General features: G+C 43.0%; 2 protein-coding genes across 2 annotated transcripts; one reads left to right on the top strand and one right to left on the bottom strand.

Moving 5' to 3' along the window:
- Positions 1-242: 242 nt before the first annotated feature.
- Positions 243-3,871, top strand: RPL7L1 (ribosomal protein L7 like 1). Its single transcript, XM_082759545.1, has 7 exons — positions 243-334; positions 470-578; positions 1,612-1,775; positions 1,951-2,088; positions 2,344-2,453; positions 2,686-2,898; positions 3,140-3,871. Exons 1-6 carry the CDS (start codon positions 321-323, stop codon positions 2,892-2,894), a joined length of 744 nt encoding a protein of 247 aa, XP_082615671.1. The 5' UTR covers positions 243-320; the 3' UTR covers positions 2,895-2,898; positions 3,140-3,871.
- Positions 3,872-4,579: 708 nt separating this feature from the next.
- Positions 4,580-7,290, bottom strand: MAD2L1 (mitotic arrest deficient 2 like 1). Its single transcript, XM_082758608.1, has 5 exons — positions 7,206-7,290; positions 6,884-7,030; positions 6,669-6,789; positions 6,117-6,220; positions 4,580-5,372 (listed from the first exon to the last, which is right to left on the bottom strand). Exons 1-5 carry the CDS (start codon positions 7,279-7,281, stop codon positions 5,200-5,202), a joined length of 621 nt encoding a protein of 206 aa, XP_082614734.1. The 5' UTR covers positions 7,282-7,290; the 3' UTR covers positions 4,580-5,199.
- Positions 7,291-11,137: the final 3,847 nt, after the last annotated feature.

Below are 11,137 nucleotides of genomic sequence, written 5' to 3'. Positions count from 1 at the left end.
CAAAGCCTGAGGTCCATGCCCAGGCACTGAGGCAGCCATTTGATGCCCGGTAGGTGCTGGGGGATGACTTCTTCCCCTCCCAGTCCTCGTGCCCCTCAAAGTGCGCCCGCATCCCATTTCAGGCAGTGCTCGGGGCTGCTCTTCCACCGCTTATCTCTTATTTTTTTAAAGAACCGCCATCTGTTTGTTATCCCCAAAGGGCGCGGACAGCCCCAAGCCGCTGCCCCTTCCCTCCGTGCTCCGTGCTGACGCCCATCCCGCCCCCCGGCGGCCATCACACGCCCCGCCCGCTGCATGCGCACGGCAGCGGCAGCGGCAAGATGGCGGACACGGAGTGAGTGCCGTGAGGGGAGGGGGGGCGCGCATCGGCCGCCATCGGCGGGGCGCGGGCGGCGTGGGGCCGGGGGGCGGCCGGGGGGCGGCGGCGTGTGGCCGGCGGGGTGTGTGAGCGGCTGCTTGTGCCCCGCAGGACGAAGCGGCGGATCCCGCTGGTGCCGGAGAACCTGCTGAAGAAGAGGAAGGCGTACCAGGCCATCAAGGCTACCCAGGCCAAGCAGGCGCTCCTCGACAAGCGGAAGGTGGGGGCCGCGGGGGGCTTTCTCCGGGAATCTGCTTCTGTGGTGTTTGTGGGGTTACGTGTAAAACTTCTGTGCTGTGCTATCTACTGTGTATATCCAGTTACATACATTAAAGGCCTGCTGTATTCCCAGAGTGGAAGTGGAAGCCAAACTAATAACGCTCAATAGCCCCCTTTCAAGATTCTCGTTTGAAAAAAGATCCTAATGATGTGTCTAATCAAGTCTCTGCCTGCTCTGAAAATCTGAATTAATTTCACAGGTGACTTACAGTACGAAGTAGAACTAAAGACATGCACCACTATACTCTTTAATTCGAAAGTGTGTAATATATTTTAGCTATGTTATTGGCTAAATTCATTAGGTAAATGCTAAGTACTTGCACCTATATGAGGAAGCACTGTAATTTAGGTGGATGTATGTGATACTGAACTAAGCATAGACATTTAAATATATTTTAAATTAAAAGGAAATATGCTTTCTCTCTTCTCATAATTCTGAAAAGTTTTTTTTCAAGTGAGCTGGGCTTTCTGTGTTTAAATTAGTAATACTCAATTGAATGCTTCTTTCTCCTTTCTTGCATGTGTACCTTTATAGAAAAGGAATTAAAAGTTAATTTATTTTGGATGGTTACTTTGACTCATAGTGGACTATTACTTTATCATCTGTTTTATCCAGACATGTTGTTTCTGGCTTTCCAGGTGACTAACTGAGCTGTGTATGTGGCTGTGTCCATTTAATTTCTCCTGTAACTGGAAGCGTTCTTGGTCTTGCCCTGTCTTATTGCTAACTTATTCTGTTGAAAGAACTCCCATGTTCACTGGAAGCTACAGCTAGCTGCTTGAAGTTTAAAACTTTGTATGTTGTCCTTCAATTCTGTATCATTTGGGCTTGGATTTTCAAATCTATTTTCTTCTTACTGCCTCCAAAAATGTAAGAGCACAGCTTGTGAAGTTCTGAATTTCATCTGGCCTTTGAGATGGTAGCTTCTAAGATTGTTGGGAAGGGTAATCGTTTCTTATTCTTTTGTCTTTAGTACCAGAAGGGGAAACAAATCCAGTTTAAGCGCCTTGAGATTTTTCTTCGAGATTCATGGCGCAAACACCGAGACGAGGTCCGGCTGAGGCGCATGGAGCAGAAACCTGGACAGGTGGCTCTGCCTAAGGAGCACAAACTAGCCTTTGTTGTGCGGATTGCAGAGTAAGAAGTCTTTGTTACTCCTTATCTTTATTATTGCTACTGTTTGTAACTGTCACATCCTTTCTAAGCAAAGGAAGTGTGATCAAGCCAGACGGGTCTCTGTGCAAGTAACCTGGGGCCGTTTGGTGCTGTACTAAAGAAATATGGTAACTGTTAGTATTTTTTTCTGATTCAGGATTAGGGGAGTGAGTGTGAAGGTAAGGAGAGTGATCGAGTTGCTGCGGCTGAGAAAAATTTTCAGTGGAACATTTGTTAAACTGTCTCCATTAACGCTGAAGATGCTGCGGATTGTGGAACCTTACGTGGCATGGGGGTAGGTACTATTCACGGGATTTCATAGCAGATTGTGTGTAAACATCACATCTTTCTCATGTTTCATGTGCTGTCACAAATCTATAGCTAGCTTGGCCAGTAGTGGTCTTTGGCAACTTTACATTTAAATCTTGTTCCTTTTCATCTTTGCAAATGTGTATTGGTTACTTTCCTACTTAAGTACAAAGAATTAGAATGGGACTTTCTGCTGCATCGTATCTCTCCAGTATGGAATCTGATTTCTGTTTTTATACAGATACCCTAACCTGAAATCTGTACGAGAGCTTATCCTGAAACGGGGCCAAGCAATTGTTAACAAGAAGAAGGTACCTCTGACAGACAATATGCTGATAGAGGAACATTTAGGTGAGGAAGAAGACAAGAAAATGAAGTGAATCAAGGGGAGAAGGGGGTGCTGAGAGTTTGCATTCTGACCTGAGGGAAGGGAGGGAGACAAATTCTGCAAGACTTGCATGTGGAAGACTGCAGTCCTTGGATAATGTGAATAAAGATAATACCACACACATGAGATGTGCCCCTGTGTGTGTGGTATGTGTGTTTGTTCATTTCATTTTATTTTATTTATCTTTCCTTGCAGGGAACTTTGGTATTATTTGCCTGGAAGACCTTATTCATGAAATCTATTCAGCTGGGAGGTATTTCAGAAATGTCACACAGTTTCTGTGGCCTTTCCATCTGTCAGTGGCCCGCCATGCTGCACGAAATAAAGTGGGTTTCCTGAAGGAAATCGGTAAGCCTGGCTGCAGAGGTGAAGGAATCAACCAGCTTATACGTCAGCTGAACTAGACAGGTGAGGAATGTCTGTAGTCTAACTTCTAAATCCTACGTTACCTTTTATCTGTCTTCCTAAGAATAACTGTACTGTCACCAGGTCACTCTACAGAAGTGACTGTCAGGGTCAAATAGTGAAGACTGCGGGTCACATTAGGTACTGGAAAATCCTGATGGATTCCTCCATAAATTCTTGACTATTGGGAGATTTCATTAGCGACTAAAGGGACTTAATTTTATTTTTCTTTCTTGTTCTGCAGGGTCTTTGTGAAAACATCAGGATTAAGAACCTGTTCCTCTTCACATGTAATTTTCACAGACCTTGACTCTCTCCAGTGATCTGCTACATCTCTTGATTCTTGCTGCCTCTTAAAAAATAAATATAGATGATGATGGAGATACATTTTGGGCTGGTCCTTCTTGAGGAAGAAGAGAAACTGTATTTGGTGCAAGAAAAAAGTGACTTGAACTTCCTGGAGCAATCTGGCTTTGCTATCTGTAAAAGAAGGGGTTTTATTTTTTTTATATATTCCTTTGTGCTGACTCTGTACCAATTACATCCTGAATAACACCTTTACTATTAAGCATGGGTTGTCACTTCCTTATATAAACTTGTTACAAGTGACTTGCACCCAGTGCTTTCATCCAGTCCTCCCCAAGGGAAGAAGTGCTTGAAATTGTTCTTGCTGTTGAAGTGCACCTCCTTGTAGATGGGTAGTGCAGTCAGCAGGTTGTTGCTGACAGGCAGAGGAAAACACTAGGATTTATTCCTCTGTTACCACAGGGAACAGTGTAACACTTCTTGCAGCAGCTAGATTGTATTTATTTTAAAATCCATGATTTTGCCATACTGATTTAATTAAAAGTCTTTGCAGCTGTGCTAGATAGGAACTGCTAGAGATAAATATTCTCTGGTAGGAAAGCCCGTATGCATACTTCACAGCTGTATTACAAAACTATTCAGTTTTTTTAAATAAACTCTTAAAATGATATTGTTATACCACTTGTGGTCTGATTGATTTATAACTGCGTAAATGGGTAAGTAACTCAACTGTGGCTAGAGGGAGTTCTGAAACTATGCAATGTACAAAGAGAGAGCTCTGTGACTACCCAGTAACCATCTCTGTTAAACATGCTTCTCAGCTTGCAAGAGGCTTACCTTACTTTCAGAATAACAGTGTAAGTACTTTGAATCTTCTAGATGGATGTTAATACTCTGGCTGAAATGAACACAATAGTTCAGCTGGAGGAGACCTTCCCAGGTCATGTAGTCCATTAGTCCCCTGCTCAGGGCTAACTGAAAGTTAAAGCACATAAACTGAGGGCCCTGTCCAGACAGCTCTTGAACACTTACAGGTATGGGAAATTTGGTGAAGACAAAGTAAGCATACAAAGGTTTTAATCAACGTTAGAATATACTAGGGATATTGAAACATGAAGGATACATGAACCCAGTTGAAGCGCAACACTACTTAACTATTAGGTGTTGTGGCATACTGCTACTTGAAGACTCAAGTAGAGGGAAACTATAAGTAATGAATTTCATATTGACTAGATAGCACTTGTTTTGTGACTCAGGAAAGGGGTAAGGTAACTTGAGGTTTGTGTTTTTTTCATAAGTAGACATGCCTTTAGGTTACTGTTTGACAGGTGATAGCTAGAGTTCATAGAAACATCTAAATTACTACAGTGGCTGACTTAAAAAATCAAGTTTTATTCCATAAAACAAGAATACAAACATAGAAAATGTTTGACAGACATTTAAAAAAAAAAAGACATACACTGAAGCAGAACAGCACTCCCCAGAAGAACAGAGGCCCCATTTCTAACATACAAGACTTCACATATTTGAGCTTTTTCTGATAAACAGCTGCTTTCATTGTAAAGAGGTACACATCACTTCAGAATTGGTCTTGATTACTTTTGGATTATTCCTGGTAATAGGAACATCTTTATGTGAAAGAATGGCATGTCAGGAACAAGAATTTTAATGTCAGTCTGCTAATAGAATGCAGTTTATACAGGATCCAAATTCTACCAACTAATCCTAGACTCGAGCATTATTTTCAGTGAATTCTGGACAGCTTAGCACACCATTACTTTGGTGTGTTCAGTTAAGTAAGGATTTGCCTACCATTATGAACACCTTATTTAGACCTCTTTATACAATGCCAGCATAGTCTAGTGTTACACCACATTATCAGAGACGCTTTGCCTTTTTTCTGTACCACACTTCAGCAAGAGCAATGGTGCGTTCATAATAGCTGAACTACGAACAGAAGCTATACAAGATGACAAGGTATGTACAAGAACCCCTGTCTCAGGGAAAGGAATCCTTTTTGTAAGCTACCATACTATTTACTTTGTGGATCGTGGTAGTGAAGGAACGAAGGCGAACCTCTTCTGAATTGGCAATGAATTGTGGTCCTGACTCTTCCCACTTTTCTGGCACAGCCATATCTTTATCAGTGTAAATCAACAAGTCAAAGGCACCTGAAAGCAAGAGGAAACAGATTAACAGTTATACACACACAGGAAGATGCCATGTTTGAACTTAGTGACTCTTCTAGAATTTGAGACATGCCAACGATATCAGAAGTTACACTGACGCTATTCACGGAGAAAGAAAGAACAGTTAAAGCATGAAAAATAGTCCTGGTTAACATTCATATGCACAGCCATCTTACTTTTCTCCTGAAATGAGTATGATGCAATTTTTTGTTTTGAAGTGTGTTGAAACACTGTGAGCTGGGCTGTACATGGCACTTAGTTCAGGTGATCTCAATGCTTAGCATTTATGAGTCTGTCCACAGCTGTAATCACAAAACATTTTATTTATGAAAATTATGTTCCTCAGAGTATATTTAGTTTCATCCAGCTAGTTAGGTCACCTTGAACTGTAACATTTTGACAAAAAGAGCTTCAGGTAGTTTTTGGAGAAAGTACCACTAGCATCTTCTAATGAAGTTGTTCCAAGTTCTTCAATGAGAGCTAGAGCACAGTATGTAACAATCCTTAGAGTATTTCACCTGACAGACTGCTTCCACACTGTACACACTTGTAGATGATATCAGTCTGACAAAACCTAATGCTCTCAAATGCAATGGTATATGACATTTCAAGTAATAATAAGAAAACCCCAAACCAAAAATAGCCGAAAATATTTTCTACAATGGAAAAAGTTGTTCGGGCTTTTTGAAAATGTTTGATTGTTTCAAAGAAGTTGTGAATACTCACAGGCAGTTTCCAACAGAGGCAGAAAAGTTACTGTGGCAGTTATCTGTCTGATAACAGACCGAATTTCATCCTGAATAGCTTTCTGAGATTTTTCTCGGGGTACACTGGAAAAAGAGGAAAATCATTGAGAGAGCAAATTTCAACCTACTGTAAGAACAGCTTTCTTTAAATGCAGTTCTGCTAAGCTGCTGGTGGTTTGTTTGCTGTGATCATGCATAGGAGGGGCATTCTTTTAAGCCTTAGGTAAACAGGCTTGGAACACCGTCAGCTTTATTTTATTTTTGTTTGTGAAACTTCACAGTATTTTTAAGGAACACTATGATTTATTTTCACTCTGGAATGGATGAGAAAGTTTTGGCAGAACAACGGGAGAGAAGCAATTCTTCAAGCCACATCAGTTATACAGGATTTTAGGTTTGACAGGGCACCTTCCCTGCTCTTATTGAGACAAAGCTGTGACAGCTGCTCAGAGGAGGCAGGACGGTGCTGATGCACAGGGCCATCGCCTGGTGCCTGCACCACAGCCAGGCCCAGAGGCACACCCTTACTCACGTCTCGTCCTTGGCAGTTTTGTCGCACTCTATGTCGAACTGCCACCGCTCCAGAACCTCGTTGCTTTCGATGCTGGAGATGACCACCACCAGGCGCTGCACCAGGCACTTGCAGAGCCACTCTGAAAGAAGCAGCCCGGGCACAGTTAGCGGCGGCGCCGACCCCAAGCAGCGACCCTGCGCCTCCATCCACCCCCCCCCCCCCCCCCGGGGCACCTTTCATCTGCTCCACCACGTTGTTGAGGTAGTTCTTCAGCTCGGGGTCGGTGGTGACCAGCAGGGTGAGCCCGTACTTCTGGACGCGGGTGAAGGTCTCGGGCGGGTAGATGCCCCGCTGGTACAGGATGCTGTTGATCCCATAGGCTGGGGGGCGACATGAGGCGACATGAGGCGGCAGACCCCGCGCCCCCGCCCCCCCTCCTCACCCACCGGCCGCCATTTCGCGTCGCAGCACGGGGGCGAGCGGGCTGCCTTCCTCCCCTCCTCCTCCTCCTCCTCGTCCCTCCACACCCCCCCCCGCCGCCCCTTAGCCCCTTACAGAAGAACTCGGCGACGATCTCGGCGCTGCCCCGCAGGGTGATGCCCTGCTGCTCCCGCACCGCCTGCCTGGCCATGGGGCCGCCCGCTCCCCGCCGCCCGCTTCGAATCGCGGCCCCGCCCCCCCCGCGCAGGCGCGGTGCCGCGGCCGCACCGCCCCTCCCGCCCCGCGGCTGCACGGCGCCTGCGCGCGGGGCGGCCGTTAGCGGGCGGCCGTTGGCGGGCAGCGCGGTCCCCTCACGGAGATGGGGGGGGATCTTCACCGTCCTCACTACAAGGGGCTGTCGGGCGCAGAATAAAATCGTTTATTACAGTTTAAGCGTCTCACGAGTTTTGGGTGCTGTGGGGTCGGTGGGTGTTCGATCCGAACCGCCCCCTGCGGGAAGGGTTCTCAGTCCCGTAGAGTCCAAGCGGCAATGGGTAACTCACAGAGGGGGAATTGCCTGTATGGTCCTTACATTGGCTAGGTGCTCAAAGAGCGAGTCAGTAGCGTGGTTGCTTGTTTTGTCACAGCAACATATTTTTATCAAAAGCCAAGGCTGTCTTTTGGTTCCAGTGTTCACTCTGACAGGAAATACGGTTTGTGTTGGGGTTTGTGCTGCTGCTGTGATTAAAATGCATAATATGGTCCTGCTCATGTGCTGGAAATTCTGAAAGGGTATAATAGTTTTATTAATCCAGAGAACTTTATTCAGGGCCTTGATCACTAGTGACTGTGTTACACATTAGTCTTACAGAATATTTTCTGATTAAGTATAGTGTGTTTCAAAGCCTATGGTAAGCATTATTCATCCTGTGGCAGATTGTTCATGCTAAGCCTGGCCTTTAGAAGTTAGTTTGCTGTTTTACTACCCACCTTGTGCATTATATTACCCTATATCAAAATGGCCTTAGAACCCTTTTTTACCTCCTTGGCTTTTCATACGTTTTGCCCCCTCAGTGGTTTCTGAAGGGCTGTTTACTTGTTATGATAGAAATAAGAGTTTGAAAGCACTATTGCATGAGGACAGGCAAGCATAGTAGAGTTTTTGAGCAATATTTCACGTTTCTCCTCCAACTGGCTTGTTACTGTAAAAAAACAAATGGGAAAACCAAAACCAAAAACAACAAACCACCCAAACCAAAAAACGAATGAATCCCAATGCTCCTAGAAGCAAAATTCAGCTAAATATAGCTCTGTTGGATTCTTAAGTCTCCCACTGCAATTAACTGATTTGATTTTCCACAAATTTGATTCACCGTGTTTAGGCGTAGATGGCTTGAAGATCTGTTGTTGATGTGACCGTGCAGATATGCCTATCAACAACAGACTTATTGTACCTTGCTCCCATGCCAAGAAAAACCCTTTGCATGTTGCAATTTTAATTTTTCTGTCTCCTTAGGGAAATAATTTTCCCTTTAATAATGTGCCACTACTTCTCTTTTAATTTCTTATACGTACTGTAAATGTAATCTAATGGTAGGAACCGCATATTTTCAATACTTCTGAACTTTTTGCAGTACAAAGCTCCTAATATTTTCCTTTGTCTTTTAACATATACTACTTTTTATATGGCCAATTCATTAGTTTTAAAAACTTCAGTCTTTTTAGTCCATAAGGTAGCATCTTTCTTTTTCTTAACCTTTGTATTTCTTCTGCCAGAAGGTTCTTCATCTTCACCTCTATTTTGTCCTCATGTCAGCAAGATGTTCCTGTCCTTCCCTCTGCCAGTAGTTCACTTGCATAAAGGTTTAGTTATGTGACAGTATGTGTGCTGTTTTCCTTTCGTGTTATCTCATCTTTGTTTTTCTATTACAAGTCCTAATCTCCACAACACTTGTCTTCATTTTCTTCGACTCTTTTAGGTCAGTGTCACTCAGCTTTTCTGCCAGGTCAAGCGAAAATCCCCCAACAGAGGCACTTAGGGGATGCGTGCTCACCATCATGTATCTAGAGCTATAGTCATTGCTTCAGCTGAGCCTGGTGGCCACATCAGAGCACACCATAGTGTGCTGGGGACGCATGCACTGAAGTCCTTTTGTCGTAGTACTGAATGAATGAGCGTGCTCCATGCAACGATGATTGTGTTGCTTCTGATTAGGGCACCTCCGGGAGGCTGTGGGGCTCTCACAGAGGAGAACAGCAGGGAGACTGACGTGGGTTAGTGAATGGTTTGTGTGGCTGACAGCCTGCTTCCTGACCAGCTCGGAGGGACTCTCAGGAATGAAGATGACAGGCTGAGTTATATGTTCTGGCACATCATGAGTTGGCTATCCTTGCTTTAATTATCTCATGCTAAAGCCTTAATTTTCATAAGGAATGTGAAATCCCAGTTGCATTTAATTTGATTCTGTTATGTTTCTTCATTCATTGCTCTATTTCTAAATTATAGCTTGATGTTATGACAGATTTTTTTTCTCTTTCTGTGGAAGGAAATGTCCCCTATTTATCTTGTTTTTTCTGCAGCATTTAATGATTGCTTCCCCATGGCAATTGTCAGTAAACCTGTGACAATCCAGATCACTGCTATTCCTTCACTTTTTTTTTAAGGCAACCCTAGTCACACTCCTGTAGTCATTCAGCAGACTAGAAGAAATAATCCACTTTTTTAAAAAAAAAAAAAAAAAAACAACTTTTTTTTTTTTTTTTCCCCACCTCAGGGTGATATGGTCAGTGTAGTAAAACAGTATGTTAAAATAAAAATTCCGTTTGTTACAAGAGCCCTCTTATCACATTAACAAATTGTCATATTAAGCCTCAGTAAATCCATTTTTTCCTGTGCAGAGGAAGGAAAGCTTACCTTAACAAAGCCTTAGTGCTTTCCTGTTCTCCGAGATCTCAGCCTCTTCTGAGGTGTCTTCTCTCTCACTTCAGGAGATACTCCACTCACTAGCCCACAGATACAGCTAGCCCTTTTGCCTTATTCCCTCCTATTTTCTGTGCATTGCTTTGGTTCACCTTAGGGATTTATAATTCTACCCATCATTAGTTTTGAGTGCTTTAAATTCAGGGCAGTGTTGAGCTCATTCTTGTTCTGCAGGTTAGACATTTTGCTCCCTTCCGTACTCAGTCCAGCTTGTGGTATTTTTACATCATGTGCTGGATGCTGTCTTATCCCACAGTGGGCTGAGGTCCTTCTCAGCTGGCTGAACTTCCATGATTTTTGATGAAATTGTTACTTTTCTATTTCAACTTTTCTATTTCAGCTGTTTAGTTCTCTGTGCTGTGGGAGGGAGTGACATTGGTTGGTTTCCAGAAGTGCTCCCTGGGCATAGAGCAGGCCACCTACCACCACTGTTCCTTTATCTAGTAGTTATTTTAAAACCTGCTAAAATCTTCAGCTTACTTAATTTTACTGCCTTCCATTGTGTCTTCACAGCTTTCATCCAGGATTCCTTTCGTGATTTGTTATTACCTGGAGCTAACTCTAGAATTAATGTAAAATACTGCACTTTTTGACAGGCATTTTATTACCAAGCTCAAGTTGTTTCAATTTTTTTGTTGGTGGTGGTCAAGTTTCAACAAACAGTCTTCGTACCATTGAAGTTTGTAGGATAAGTCCAGGTACTTGGTGTCAGCTGTCAAAATAACTTTATAACATTCTTTTCAAGTTAGCTAATGCTATTTTTAATTTTTATTTTTTTATTTTTTATTTTTATTTATTTATTTTTATTTTTATTTTTTATTTTTTATTTTATTTTTTACAATGTAAACCATTGGATATTATTACAAGTAGCCATACTGCAGTTCTTCATCAACAGCAAGGAAAGAGTGATGCAACTGGGAAAGAATGTCCTGAATTTTAAATATTAAAAAGAAATTGACTTTAAAATGAGTCAGCGTGAGCTAATAAGCTGCACTAGAATTACTCTGAGTGGACTTTTCAAAGGGAATTCTTCATTTGGGTTTTTAACATGGTGTAAAACTCTGTAAAATTACTTTTCATCTTAACC

This window comes from Aythya marila, assembly GCF_965140915.1.
Source record: "Aythya marila genome assembly, chromosome: 4".
Lineage (NCBI taxonomy): Eukaryota > Metazoa > Chordata > Aves > Anseriformes > Anatidae > Aythya > Aythya marila.
This window is presented reverse-complemented; position numbering and strand designations above follow the sequence as displayed.

Excerpts from the sequence above, each read along its gene's own strand:
- RPL7L1 (XM_082759545.1), top strand. Across the intron at positions 1,776-1,950 it reads TTTGTTGTGCGGATTGCAGA|GATTAGGGGAGTGAGTGTGA; the intron begins GTAAGAAGTCTT and ends TTTCTGATTCAG. Across the intron at positions 2,089-2,343 it reads GAACCTTACGTGGCATGGGG|ATACCCTAACCTGAAATCTG; the intron begins GTAGGTACTATT and ends GTTTTTATACAG.
- MAD2L1 (XM_082758608.1), bottom strand. The coding sequence starts at position 7,281 with ATGGCCAGGCAGGCGGTGCGGGAGCAGCAGGGCATCACCCTGCGGGGC. Across the intron at positions 6,790-6,883 it reads CGTGGTGGAGCAGATGAAAG|AGTGGCTCTGCAAGTGCCTG; the intron begins GTGCCCCGGGGG and ends TGCTTCTTTCAG. Across the intron at positions 6,221-6,668 it reads AAAACTGCCAAGGACGAGAC|TGTACCCCGAGAAAAATCTC; the intron begins GTGAGTAAGGGT and ends CTCTTTTTCCAG.